Genomic DNA, 13,782 nt, shown 5'->3' with positions numbered 1-13,782 from the left:
GCAGATACCCCGAGCAGCAGTGCCCGCACTAGCGAGCGTTCTGTTATGCCACATCTCTCAACTTACAGATCCCTTCGCTCTTTCTTTTACTATACATGTTTCTGCCTCTTTCACTCTCTCTTACATCTCTCTCCCTCCCGCTCCATTTACTTACACAAATCTCACAGATACCCCGAGCAGCAGTGCCCGCACTACCGAGCGTTCTGTTATGCCACATCTCTCAGCTTACAGATCCCTTCGCTCTCTTTTCCTCTCCACGTTTCTGCCTCTTTTCCTCTCTCTTCCAACTCTCTCCCTCACTCTACATTTACTTACACAAATCTCGCAGATACCCCGAGCAGCAGTGCCCGCACTACCGAGCGTTCTGTTATGCCACATCTCTCAACTTACAGATCCCTTCGCTCTTTCTTTTACTATACACGTTTCTGCCTCTTTCACTCACTCTTACAACTCTCTCCCTCCCGCTCCATTTACTTACACAAATCTCGCCAATACCCCAAGCAGCAGTGCCCGCACTACCAAGTGTTCTGTTATGCCACATCTCTCAGCTTACAGATTCCTTCGCTCTTTCTTTTACTCTCCACGTTTCTGCCTCTCACTCTCTCTTCCAACTCTCTCCCTCCCTCTCCATTTACTTACACAAATCTCGGCGATACACCGAGCAGCAGTGCCCGCACTACCAAGCGTTCTGTTCAGGGCAGGACTAGCTACCGGGCAGTTGTGTGTGCTGCCGAGCAGAGGTTTGATTTCTCCGTGGTGTGGGCTTATTTCGTTGATGGGAACCTGCGTGCGCTTTGAAATAAAAAAAGCAAAACGAATTTCGTTTTGCACACACAGGTCTCCATTAACAAAATCATCCCCCTGCTCGTCAGCACACACAACTGCCCGGTAGCCAGTCCGGCCCTGGTTCTGTCATGCCGCATCTCTCAGGTTACAGATCCCTTCGCTCTTTCTTTTCCTCTCCACATTTCTGCAAATTTCACTCGCTCTTCCAACTCTCTCCCTCCCTCTACATTTACTTACACAAAGCTCGCAGATACCCCAAGCAGCAGTGCCCGCACTACCGAGCGTTCTGTTATGCCACATCTCTCAGCTTACAGATCCCTTCGCACTTTCTTTTCATCTCCACGTTTCTGCCTCTTTCACTCTCTCTTCCAACTCTCTCCCTCCCTCTCCATTTACTTACACAAATCTCGCCGATACCCCGAGCAGCAGTGCCTGCACTAACAACACCACAGCACCAACACAGCACCGCTCTGCGCCACCACATTATCACTAGGCAGCAACACATTAACACTCAGCGCAACACCAGCAACACCACAGCACCACTCTACACCACAACAACACAAATCAGCACCACCACAGCAACACTCAAAGCAAAGACCAAAGCCATTGGAATTTGTAATATCAATACATGGAAGTTAGGGGAAAACTAAACATGTAGCTTTACTAATGCTATAGGTGTAACATTAGCTAATTTTATAACTATTGGCATTTCAAAGAACAATATTAATAGTTTTAATATTTTAAAAACATCAAAAGAACTTAAGAAGGAATTATATTTACAATACCAATAGCTCCAACTTTTCTAATGCGAGACCTATTGCATTTCCAATGCTTGTCTTATATAAGGGAGGTATGTTACATTTGCAATATCCAGATTGTATTCTCTTGTTATTATTTGTTACACAGTTTAATTCTATTGGAACACAGCTTTGGAATGTTAGCTTCCAAGCAATCAGTTGCACTGTGTTGCTCTGGAGCACTGTTGTTTCTGTTGCTGTGCTGCAACCTTCTCTACATTAAATTACTTTAATTTAACCTGATTAACTGGAATTCTTTCAAAGCCCTATTGAACACCAGCTCTCAGTTCGTCGAGGTAAAGGGTGAAAGGTTAAGGTTGTCTTGCATAAGGGCTGAGAGGGTTGGGGGAATGTCCTGGCAGTGACAGCCTGCTCTGGCCTCTCGGCGTTGAAAACACGATGCAGTGCCCTTCTTTGGGAGACCCGGATATGTATAATGTGTATGCCTTCCGGAGGTTTTAACTTGTATTGGTATCAGGGCATCTGAATGTATAGGATGCCAAGAAGGAGGACCGAGTGCAAATGAGTAAGAGAACCTGCACTGACTTACTTAATTAGGATGCAGAATGTCCAAGAGACAGAGATAGGGGATAAAGTGTGTCTGCTTTCAGGTCAAGGGTTATTTAATGTTTGGTTGGTTGCTAAGAAACCAGATACCTGAAACTTGTCTGAATGTGTAAGAAAGCCCAGAACGAGTGAGGGGTGCAGGACCGGGCTTTGAACCAAAAGCAGTCCTGGCAGAACATTTCCGAACCAGCCCTGCACCCTTTCTCTGCTCTTTGTCTCTCTCATTCTAGCCAGCCATTCTTTGTGTCTTTCTTTCTCTCCTCTTGTTTTCCTCTTCTCCTTGTGATCTCTTTCCAAACCCTCTCTCTTTCCTTCTGCTCTCTTTCCCTCACCCTATCTCTTTCCTTGTAGTCTCTTTCCCTCACCACTCTCTTTCTCTCTTTCTGATATTTCTCCCCATGCTCTCCCTATTTCCACCCATTCACTTTTCCACATCTCTATTTCCCTTACCTCCCCTTCCTTTTCTGCAGCTGCCTCAGTACACCCCAGAGAGACCAAGAGAGTGACAGGGGATCCTTAGGCGACCTTCTACGGCCGCCCTCCTTTGGCTCCAGACCTCCAGGGCAATGTCTGATGAGATAAATGTGAGATGTGTCTGTGAGCTCTTGCCCTGAGAGCTCACCTAGAAGGAGTTTGTAGCTGCGGGAATCCCAAGATTTCCGCAGCAAAGATTCTCAAGATATCTTTGCAGCGACAGAGGTGGCCCTGTATCGTTGCAACGTAGACTGAAAGATGCGCGCCAATGAAGCCACTACAGTCTGCCACTGCTAATCTCATTCAGAAACAGAGTTTCCGAAAGGTGCGACAAGGTGGAAGAGCCTTTTTAGTTAAAGCTGCTCAGCTGTGGAAGAAGCTTCCGCCTACTCTGAGAGCACATACAGATCTACTGAAATTCAGAAAAGCATTGAAAATCTGCTTGTTCTCAAAATAAAAAGCAGCCTGTAGTAGTACATCATTCCCGGGTTTTTCCTCTCTCTCTCTCTCTCTCTCTCTCTCTCTCTCTCTCTCTCTCTCTCTCTCTCTCTCTCTCTCTCTCTCTCTTCTCTCTTTCTCTCGCTTTCTCTTTCCAACTCTCGCCTCAGCACAGGATACCAGTCTGGTCACAGTGTGCTCTATAAATGCCATGAATAAATGATAATAATAAAAATAAATATAAAGGTTTGACATTTTTGTACATGAAATAGATTTAATATTGAAAGAATTATAATTGGTTAATTACAACCCTGTTTTTCTTTACTTATCTGAAAATACCAGTGTTAAACATTTTCTGTACAGACTTGGGCGTGTTAGAACATTTTATTGAATTCTAAAAGAAGCCTGTAACCGATCTACTGACGTTCAGTCACATATGAAGAGTAAGGTGTGCTTCATAGAAGAGAAGGCCCAGCCTAGAAGTGCGCTCTAAGGGGTTGTATGTCCGACTATTATATACAAAAATATTTACTAACATAGTTTGCCCTAAATATCGTTTACAAAAATAATATCCCTTTGGTTGTAGAATTTCCCCTTTTAATACCAATGGGGACATACTTTAGTGGACGATATTTAGATTACAGTGTTTACGAAGATAGTAATCTGATATCAAATTGTGGGTATCACACCTCTAAAGTAGTTTTGCAAATGTCATCCGCAGTTAACAGTCTTTTCTGTAGACAGAAGCTCAGAATGTAGTCAAAGGATAAGGTAAGTGGTGCTAACTTATCCCCACTCAACCAGTCACAGCAGTTTTCATTGCCAATGATAATCTTAACATATATATATATATATATATTTTTTCTTAATAACAGATTTCATTGATTTTATTACACCCATATCATGGCTTGTGATTCAGCTATGTCAATGTACAGTCTTATATCACAGTATTCCATTCTGTTAATATCTGCTATTGATCACATCATTCATACATAACTAAACTATGCTCCTAGTCCCCCTCCCCTCATGTGAGTCAGCTATGTGCTATTCATATGGGCTAAGTGCTTTGTCGGGTGCAGCGATGTCAGCGTTGGATGTGGGTCAGGGTCTGGGGTAATTCCGGATACCTCAATCCGCCTAAGGGGCTGATTACAATGTCGGCTAGAAAAGGCTCCGAACGGGATCCTGATGTTCCTAACCCGTGTCGGAACCTATATTTCCGACTAATTTGGAAAAGTTTCCAACTGATCGATTACGATGCAGGGAAATAGTTCAGGCTGTCTGACTCGGTTTCGTCCGGCACTCGGAGTCCTGAGTCATTCGGAGCCGAATCGTACATCTCTATGGACACCATTTTCGACCGAGGTATTATGATGTCAGATTCTGACAGCTGTTCCGAATCTGTCTGCCTGACACGAAACCTCTGTCACAGTCTGATTTTGGGGGCCTGTAGCAGGCCCCCTTCACCTGGAGGCCTGCGGTTGGGGCCCGTTGCGGTACCCATGGAACCCCCCTGGAAAACCACGCACAGTGTAGCAGGCACCATGGGGTGCCTGCCACAGGGTGCAAGCTGTTCCACAGCAACACATTTTTTCAATGGGAGCCTGTGTTGTTGGTCAGAACACAGGCTCCCATTGAAGTCAATGCGTGTCCGACCGAACGATGTTCGGAAGCATCATAATCGGTCGGTCAGATTCGCCTAACCTGAGTCGGTCGGAACCGATTCCAAAACCGAGTTGGTTGGAAGAGTTTCTGCCCGACATCGTAATCGGCTCCTACGTGTTATGGTGAGGGAAGGTCTGCTCAGTTGGATCTCAGTCTTGAAGTAGTGCATGTCCCATTGTGCGCTCATTGGGTTCTCGCAGGAGTTCCCTCCGGAGTCTCGGAGTCCGGGTGTCATAGTGCATCCACCAAGGCGTCCCAGGCTCTAGCCACTTCTATATTCCCCATCCCCCTTCTGGCATCTCCTAGCAGTATTCAGCCATCACAGCTTGCCCATTTCCTCAACTCATTCTTCCATGTGGCCAGCCTAGGCCCCAGCTGTTTTCCAGTTTCTGGCTGTTTCACGCTTAGCTAGGAAACATACCAGGTCTTGACATTTACTGGTTACTTTGGTCTTGGAGGTATGGGGAACCAGCCCAACAGGCAATGAGCCAGTGTGCTTGGGATCTCTTTCTCATTTACCACTTCTAATTGGTTCAGGAGCTCTTCTCAGAACACCCATAGTCTCGGGCAGGACCAAAACATACGGAGGATATGTACCCTTTCCTCCTTGCAGTGAGTTCAAGCTGCCTCTTCCACTTGGAAGTATCTGTATATGCGCTCTGGAGTCAGATAAGATCTATGCAGCATGTAATAATTAATAATTTTTAAGCGCGCATTTCTGGATACTCTTGGTATTCTGGCTAGTATATTGTCCCAGTCTTTTGGTGGAATCGAGATATCTAAGTCCGTTTCCCATTTGGTTCGTCATTTCTCTAGAGGGCTCTGTACGTCTGCTCATAGGGCTCTGTACAAGCAGAATACTGCTTTAATATTGCCTGCTGGTAGGGCCATATAGTAGCGGGTCTGTCGGGGAGGGGGCTCCATGGTACCCATCCACCAGTGTCTGAGGATTGCTCATATGACTGCTCTATGCAGGAGAAAGTGACCGCAGGGTAGATTGAACCCTGTTCGGAACTTCTCAAAGCGGAGCAACTCCTCGTTCTTGTAGACCTCCCCCATCTTTGATGCCCCAGCCTCCACCCACATCTCTGGGTCCCTCCAACTACCTCCGTATGACAGTGCCCTAAGCATGTCTAGCGGTATATCCGGGGTGTATAGGGCCACAGTCCTCTTTTTCTGCCAGCACCGAACTTACACTTTAAATTCATGCGAGTCTCCTGGTGGCAACCTTGTTATTCCAAAGAGCACCCACAGGAGGTCGGGGAGTGGCAGCGCCGCTGGTCGCGGCAGTGCCACTGGTCGCGGCAGTGCCACTGGTCGCGACACTTCATTTGGTTTCCGCCGCTGCATAATGTCCCTAACCAGCCATTGGAGCTGAGCTGATAATCTTAATAGATAATGTGCTCTTTCCCCAATACAAGCCTATTAGTCTCACCTCTTATCCTCTCGCTTATGTGTTCATTCATTGGCTTTTTTTTATTCCTTTACCATCTGGTTGAGATGAAAAACATTGCATTGTTGTGGGAATAGGGCAGACGTGTTTTACTAGTGGGTTCATCTGCTATCAACAGTGCTCTGGTCAGAGTGATAAGCCAACCACAGCAGAAAACGAATATATGCATGTTCTTTTCCCCAGCTTGATCTATTAACCTACATTTTGAATATTGGTTCCTGTAATGTAGCATTGTGTTTGTATATAAAAGAAATTTTCTTAAACCTTTAAAGTGTGTCTGAAATATTTCCTAAATATATCAGGAGCGTCAAGTCGAAAACATGTCAGAGAAAGTGTGCCTGCTCCGGATAAGAAAACGAATGCAAATGTTCTGCATTTCCCTGTTCTCTTTGCTTGGCATGTGTGCAGACATGTTTGTGAGTATATTAACATGCTGGCTTTTCTGTTCCTGTTCTTGGGTACCCATCTGTGATAGGGTAAGCATCTGCTACGGGCTAAGAAAAAGCTGAGATACGTGCCAACATTGATGGTCACTGCTGGACCAGTCCTTCGCTCTCAATGAAATCTGACAGGAATAAATCACACAGGAAAATAATACCACTGACAGAAGACGATTTAGAGATCTCCAGGGTTGGCTCAGCCATTTGTGGGTTAAAGCATTTTAGTCAGCTCAAATTGAAGACTCGACCAAAGCAATCTATACTGAAATCAATACACACACATATGAATTGGTGCATAGTCAAAGCAGTCAAAAGACTTTCTGATCATTTGCCGAGCAGCCAGCACGCGCGACTGAAGATCTGACCAGTGGCGGGGAAGTTCTTTAGGTTGTTAATGAGCTGCTGGGAGAAGCGCTCCAGAGGGCCTGAAAAACACCGTGGCATACTCCACCGTCCCTGAGAAGGCCAGCATTGAAGGCGATTTAGGCGTGTCTCGTTCTCTTGGCTGGCACCGGACGTTAGCGTAGGTGGTCTCTTCTGACCCTGCTTTGGGCTCGAGGCGCAGAGTGGTGTACTTTATGAAGTCATTGTCATCCTGCAGGTCGCACGGCACGACCCTCCCACTCTCCTTTGATACCTGAAATAAGAAGCAAACAGATGACAAATGTTGGTATTACAGAGACCCAAATGTGGAGGCACCCATCTATGGAGCTGAAATTAAAACATCCCCTGTCATGGCGGCAGAGGTAGGACGGATAGAAACAGGTTTTTCATCAATTGAAGTGCTTGGAGAACATGTCAAGACTGATACGAATTGAACTGGAAGTGAACAGTGAGTAAATTGGTTACGAAGTATCTCATTGGGTGGTCATTCCTTGAGAGTAATATCTGGGGACCATAAAAGATCCCCCAACAAAAAGTTCACCAAAGCTCCCCTTTTTTAAGCCTGGATTTAGCCAAATTCATTTATTGTAGTAAAACGATATGTATAACGTATAGAGGCTCTCAGCCATCCCTCTGTATTCATTGGTATGTTGTTCTGCCATTTACATTTTTCTTCTGCCCAATAAAGCATGCAGCAATGGCCAATGAGTCATCCCCCTCTAGCCATTGGTTAATTTCACTGTGAGTGACGTCATTCTGCTCTTTCACAAGGTGCACACCTGCACACGAAATAGTCCCCATCAGTGCCAGGAACTACGATTGCAATGTGTGCTTTATCACACCAAAAGTATTTTTACTCTTAGTCAATTATTTTATATTGGTCAGTGGCTAACAATTCCTCCAACAACTTCTTTTTACCAAATCCACAATAAAACAAGCATTGCGAAAGCCAAAAGTTAGGAAGCTAATGCCAGGCCAGAGCTTTGCCAATGTTTTTTATTATAAGAGTTCTTTAGGGTTGAGATGGTCGAGAGTGATTTTGCTGTATACTTAGGATCCCCTCACCAGAGTCTTCCATGTGTGTGAGTAAAAAAAAAGCCTGGGGCGTCTTACAAAAACTAAGAGTTTACATCAAGTACAGACTGGGAGGACTGGACATTTCTTAGCATACTGAAATCCCTAAGGCAGTGCAACCTCTTTGTTTTTATACATTAGTTTTGATTAATTTCAAAACCGTACAATACTTGAAAATAAGTGCAGGTTCATAAACAAGAAAGTGCAGAACATAGCAGATCAAACAGTCATTATTCAGATAGGGAGCAATCACATTATGGCAGTCGTTAAATAGCAATGGAGTTGCATCAGGGATGCATCCTGGCACCATTCCTCTTTAGTTTGTATATCAAACGTTTGGATTTGGCCCTGTTGGATTCGGGTGCTGACGAGCCAACTGTGGGTGGGAGTTGTCTGCATGTTCTTTTTTATGCAGACAACGCCGTCCTTATGGCCAGTACAGCCAATGACCTACAGTGTTTATTTGATATATTTGTTATGTAGATGGTTGGCCTTGATCTCACGACCAACTATGTCAACTCAAACATTATGGTGGTTGGCCCTATGAACACCAGAACCAAACATTCCATAGTAAAAAGTAATCTTATCACCAGAGTTGATAATTTGTCTTATCGCGGGATACTTTTTGATTCCTGACCTTACTTGCATCCCCTCTAAAGAAAAATTCTTTCAGATTCAAGGTAGCAGTCAGTGTGGTTGGCCTCTTGGCTAAACCTTTGGGCCACACTTACATGGAGGCTATGAATAAAGTTTTTAGGGCCGAGTGTGTGCGGTTGCCATGATACGATTTCAAAATTTGGTGCCATGCACCCGCATCCGCGCTTCAGGTGGTTGAAAATTAATTTTTGAGAAGCTTGCTCAAAGTACCTGCTAGCACTGCTACTGAGATTCTGCATGAGGAAGTGGGCATGAGGTAAATCACTGATTTGATTGGACTTCGCCCTTTGCTACTTTCGTTGTCTATTTGGCTCAAGGAGGACCTGTCTCTGAATAGGATCATCATACAAGACTGCTTGGCCCTGGATGGTAGGTTGAACACCCCCGGTTTGCCTATGTTAGGTGGATCATTAAGTTATTGGGTCGCCATGAGTCGTTTACACACCTGGAAGCTATAGTAAGGAGGAACATACCATGGCTTAAACTGGCTTTTCATGACGTGGTTCTTGCAGACCGAGAGGCTGGGGCCCCCTTAATGCATTTTGTTCGTCCTTTTGTAATGATAAAATCAGTTCTTGAAGGGGAATCTTATCTGGCATTGGAGATGTCGAACTTTCATCGCACATTATTAACTTATTTTAGATTTAATCTTTTTCATCAACTCCTGCTGCCCAAAAGATCTTGGTGTAAAATTTCAGAACACTTTGTGTGTATTTGTGATGATATCTCCATTCCTGACCCATTTCATATTGTCATGGTTTGTCCAATTTTTAGCCATCTTAGGGAAAGATGTATTCGCCCACTCCTCCTACTTATGAACTTTACTTTAGTGAGGCCTGCCTTTCTTTTCCTTTGGTTGTTAAATTACATCACTATTTGTGTTTATTTGATTTGTTTTTTATCTGGGGTCATTCAGCGGGGACGATTGTTTGTGACCATGGTGTTTTATGCTGTGTATAATGAGTCTGTTATTTATTCTTATGCTGATTTCCAATGTTTTTATTAATGTATTTTGTGGTTTTAGATGTTTTTTAAGTATTTGAATTCTTGTATTTCGCTGATAGGTGTTTTTATTATCGGCTATATTATGTTATTTTATGATTTTCCTGAAAAATCGAATACAGCTATTCAATTCAATTCAATTCACATAGCAATGTGCATTAAGTTGAGTAATATTGGGACAGCTAGGGGTGCCAGATCATCTGAGGTTTTTTGATGCACCCGCTCCATTTGTAAATCCCTTTTTCAAGTGTGGATCAATAGTTCATTACTCATTCCTCTTACCCATTCATTAGGGGGAGGTGTAGTGTCCTCTCGCCAGTGTGGCGAATGTCTTTTTTAACTATAAGAAAACCGCGTCCCGCCAGCGTCCTTTGTGCTCGTGAGGCAGACCAGTCCTCCAATATGCCTAATAATGTTACTCTAGGATCAATAGTAATGAGTATATGTAAGACCTTCTCAGGGATTCATGTACTTGCCTCCAAGTGCCTTGTTTGCGATAGCACTCCATATGATATACCATCATCTAGTTCTCCCAAGCCTTGCTTCCACATGACTCGTAATTCTCGCAGTGGGTCTGGGTTGTTGAGGAGCAGGGACCTATATGTACCTGAAATTTCTTTACGGTCATGTGGTTCAATGATCAACTTGGGCTCCAATAGGTCGAAATCAGGGACTTCATCTAAAACATATTTGTATGTAATAAGGATGTGGCAGAGCTGAAGGTATCTATAGAACTGAGTCTTAAGTAATTCAAAGTCTGCTGATAGCTGTTCAAAGGATTTGATATGGTCGTAGTCCCAGACATCAACCAGGTATATAATTCTAATTAGATCCCAAGCCCTAAATCCGGGGAGTTTGTTCCCTCCATGACACACAACAAAGTTGAGCCTAATTTGTAAGTCTACCTAACCATTTGATGTGCTTTAGGGCCTCTCAAACCCACAATATTAGCAGCTTCGTAGTTTTTAGGAACTAACATGGGGAGGATATCACCATACAACAAGTGTAAAAACTTGTCTCCTGTAGGGCATTGAGTTCCAGTTGCAAGACTGAATCCTGTCTGGCTCCGAACAGCCAACTATTTATCGGAATAAGTTATGAGGCTCAGTAGTAGTAGTACTCATCATTTAGTAGCCCTCATCATAGAAACAGGCAAGGAAGCCCATGAACCTAGATCCCAGGAGTGCTGTATTAAGAGAGCGATGCTTAGGTCCCAGGTCCTCTGCTGATTCCATGTTAAGTTCATACCTAACTATTTAAAATAGTTTCCAGCCACTTGTTGGTGGGTGTGTGCATGTCGCCGCGGTGGAGTGCTACGCATCCGCACAAAGGTTGATTTGTTCCAGTTTATTGTCAACTGAGCCATCCCCATAGACCTTCAGCATCTCTGTTAGTCTCTCCTTTGTGCTTTCTATCTTCTAGATGAAATCCAGCATGTCATCTGAAAACAAGGACACCCTGTCCCAATCCTATTCTATCTCCCAATACATTCGGCTAGGGGTTTAATCACTGGAGCAAAGAAGAGGAGGGAGAGACGTCAACCCTGGCGGGTACCCCGCTCATTGTCCAACGGGGATTACAGGGCCCCATTTACCCTAACCAGTGGCCTGGGGGCATTGAAGAGGACAGTGACATATGCAAGGAACTGAGGACCAATTTTCATCTTTCAGAGCACCTGGTTTACAAAGGCCAGTGTACCGTGCCAAAAGCTTTTGTGCAATCTATAAGAAACAGCTCAGCCAAGTCCTTGTAAATCAGCTGCCCTATCTAGGGCTACCTGCAAGCTACGTAATCAGTGCATTTTGCATCTGCTTGGTAACAACCATTCTGGTCCTCATGGACTAGTTTACGCATCACCCTAGCTAATGGAGAGGCCAGGATCATTGCTAAGAGTTTGATTTCTACATTGCTTAATGATATGGGCGAGTAGGAAGAGCATTCTTCTAATGGCTTATTGGAAGGCTGTTTGTCGTTACACCACACCGGTCCTCTAGTAGAAAGGCACTCTGTCTGGCGTCCTTACACAGGGTCAACAAATGTGATGGCAGCAAAGAGGAGTATTTTTTTAATGTAAAAGTTGATGCGAAAACCATTTGGGCCAGGGTCTTGGCTGATGGCGAGTCTAATATGGGACATTGAATATCTTGAAGAGAGAGTGGTACGTCAAGCTCAGTTCAATCTGTGGGGGGGAGTGCCTATATAATTAAAGCATTGGTGATGGGGTTTTGCACTTCTAAGTGAGGGGAAGAGTCCTTCCAGTATAGCTCCTGGTCGCTTCGGTCGGGTTGCAAGTAAATGAAGACCCGAGCATTTTTCAAGCACCACGAATTACTAAATAACTGAAAGAGCCGAACCAGGACCTCTGTTTACTGGCTGAGTCTTTAACTAGCAGCTTTCTTTTGAAAACTTGGGTCATTGTGAATCAAGCTGCTTTGACCCGCTTTTGGAATTAACTTTCCGGTGAACATCTCTCGTCATTGATGGACTGAGAAACCTTTGTATTTGTTTTGATGATTGGAGCACATCATTTACTGGTGGATAACCTCCTTGTGTTGGGGCGCTGTCCTACTACAACTTAGGTTTTCTCTCCCACCCCCCGTCCTGAGGAAGACCCGTAGCTGAGGTGTTGATTCACCCACCAATGTGCAAGGGTCGAAACGTCGACGAACCCCCCCCCCCCCAAATTACAAAGCCTGAACCCTAATCCCTTCCTTCCCTGTTCCCCTTGTTCCCAGAATGATGCCAATTTTAGAATCATTTCACTAAATACGTGGGGCAGGCTCATATGTAGGGAATTGTACCTTATTTTGAAATTATTGGATTTTCCTTCTAATTCATTTTTCTATTCTTTCACTTGAGCGCAAACCTTTTCTCACTCTTTATTATACCTGGCAGCATCCCGTTGTGTTTTTTTTAAAACTGTTTTTACTGATATGTATATATTAATGTAAAATACATCGCAAACTGAACAGCATGTTATGCATTATTGATGGGTACACGTTTTGATTTTGTGTACAGAAACGTATTTGGCTATCTCTGATGTTTTTCTATTTCAGGATAAAGTCCTAGGAATTATATAAAAAACTTTTTGATTCATCAGCAGTGTATAACTGTAGGTCTATGACCAGACAAACTGCTAGGCAATGTGCAGGCTCCCAGAGTAGTATTGTGGTTATCGGCTGGGACAAACAGTGTCCAGTTGTGAGAAACAGCGATAGAGGACTGAATAATGTAAGAATTGTCCATTTAAGTCACACATCTCCCAGTCTCAGAGAGGCCGCTCCTTTAAAAAGGATAACCACCCTGTCTGCGGGAAGGCGCTGTCTGATTCAAGTGCTATGGTTCATGATGGCATTAAAATCACCTCCTGCCACAATAATCCCCAGGGAGTTATGAAATAAGGCATTGAAAACTGCCTGTTGACAACGGTAGGGGAGACATAAACACTGCAGAGCGAACAGGGCGACCCTTCCAACATGTCTGTTATAGTTACAAATGTAAATTTTCTGTATGTATTGTGGACACTGCTAGCGGGACGGTCACATGTCCAGGACATGTGTCTCCTGCTGCAAACTTTTAGTGTTTGTTTTTTGGTTTATAATATGACCTTTTGATGTAGTTGGAGTCCATTGACCTCCATGTTAATCCCTGTATTACCTCTAAGTGTTACTTGCAGTCATTGTGAAAGCTGTGCTGCGGTTTCATTCTGTCTCTGACAACTTTGCTTGCCATACTGCCGCTAACTGTATTCAACAAAACAACTTCCCCACTCCATATTTCCTATAAAGAAGCATCTATTACCCCAACATTAAATAAAACCCAAATAATGCAAAGGAGAGGCACCCACTCCCACCCCCCATCATAATTGCGTTGTTTCTAAACAAGAAGCACCAACTAAGCCAGTATGACTGGCCGACCGCATTGTAGTTGGTTGCAAAGCACCCCCTACACATATTGGGGCAGATTTATGAAGGCCTTGCGCCGCCGGTGCGTCATTTTTAACATGGGAAAAAGTGACGTACCGGCGGCGCAAGGCCTTCATAAA

At 44.2% G+C, this 13,782-nt stretch overlaps 1 protein-coding gene across 2 annotated transcripts in view; it reads right to left on the bottom strand.

The window, feature by feature from the left end:
* Positions 1-3,316: 3,316 nt before the first annotated feature.
* Positions 3,317-13,782, bottom strand: part of LOC144755622 (uncharacterized) — a 75,100-nt gene continuing 64,634 nt past the window's right edge. The window contains exon 7 of one of the 2 annotated variants that reach the window (XM_078644743.1): positions 3,317-7,257. In XM_078644743.1, the coding sequence (XP_078500869.1) occupies positions 7,012-7,257 (246 nt within the window). In that variant the 3' untranslated portion in view covers positions 3,317-7,011. The remainder of the gene's footprint in view (positions 7,258-13,782) is intronic. The other variant, XM_078644744.1, reaches the window with a different exon arrangement.

Source organism: Lissotriton helveticus, chromosome 5_1, assembly GCF_964261635.1.
Source record: "Lissotriton helveticus chromosome 5_1, aLisHel1.1, whole genome shotgun sequence".
NCBI classification, from domain to species: Eukaryota; Metazoa; Chordata; class Amphibia; order Caudata; family Salamandridae; genus Lissotriton; species Lissotriton helveticus.
The sequence above is the reverse complement of the archived record's forward strand: the minus strand, read 5'-3'. Positions and strand labels throughout refer to the sequence as shown.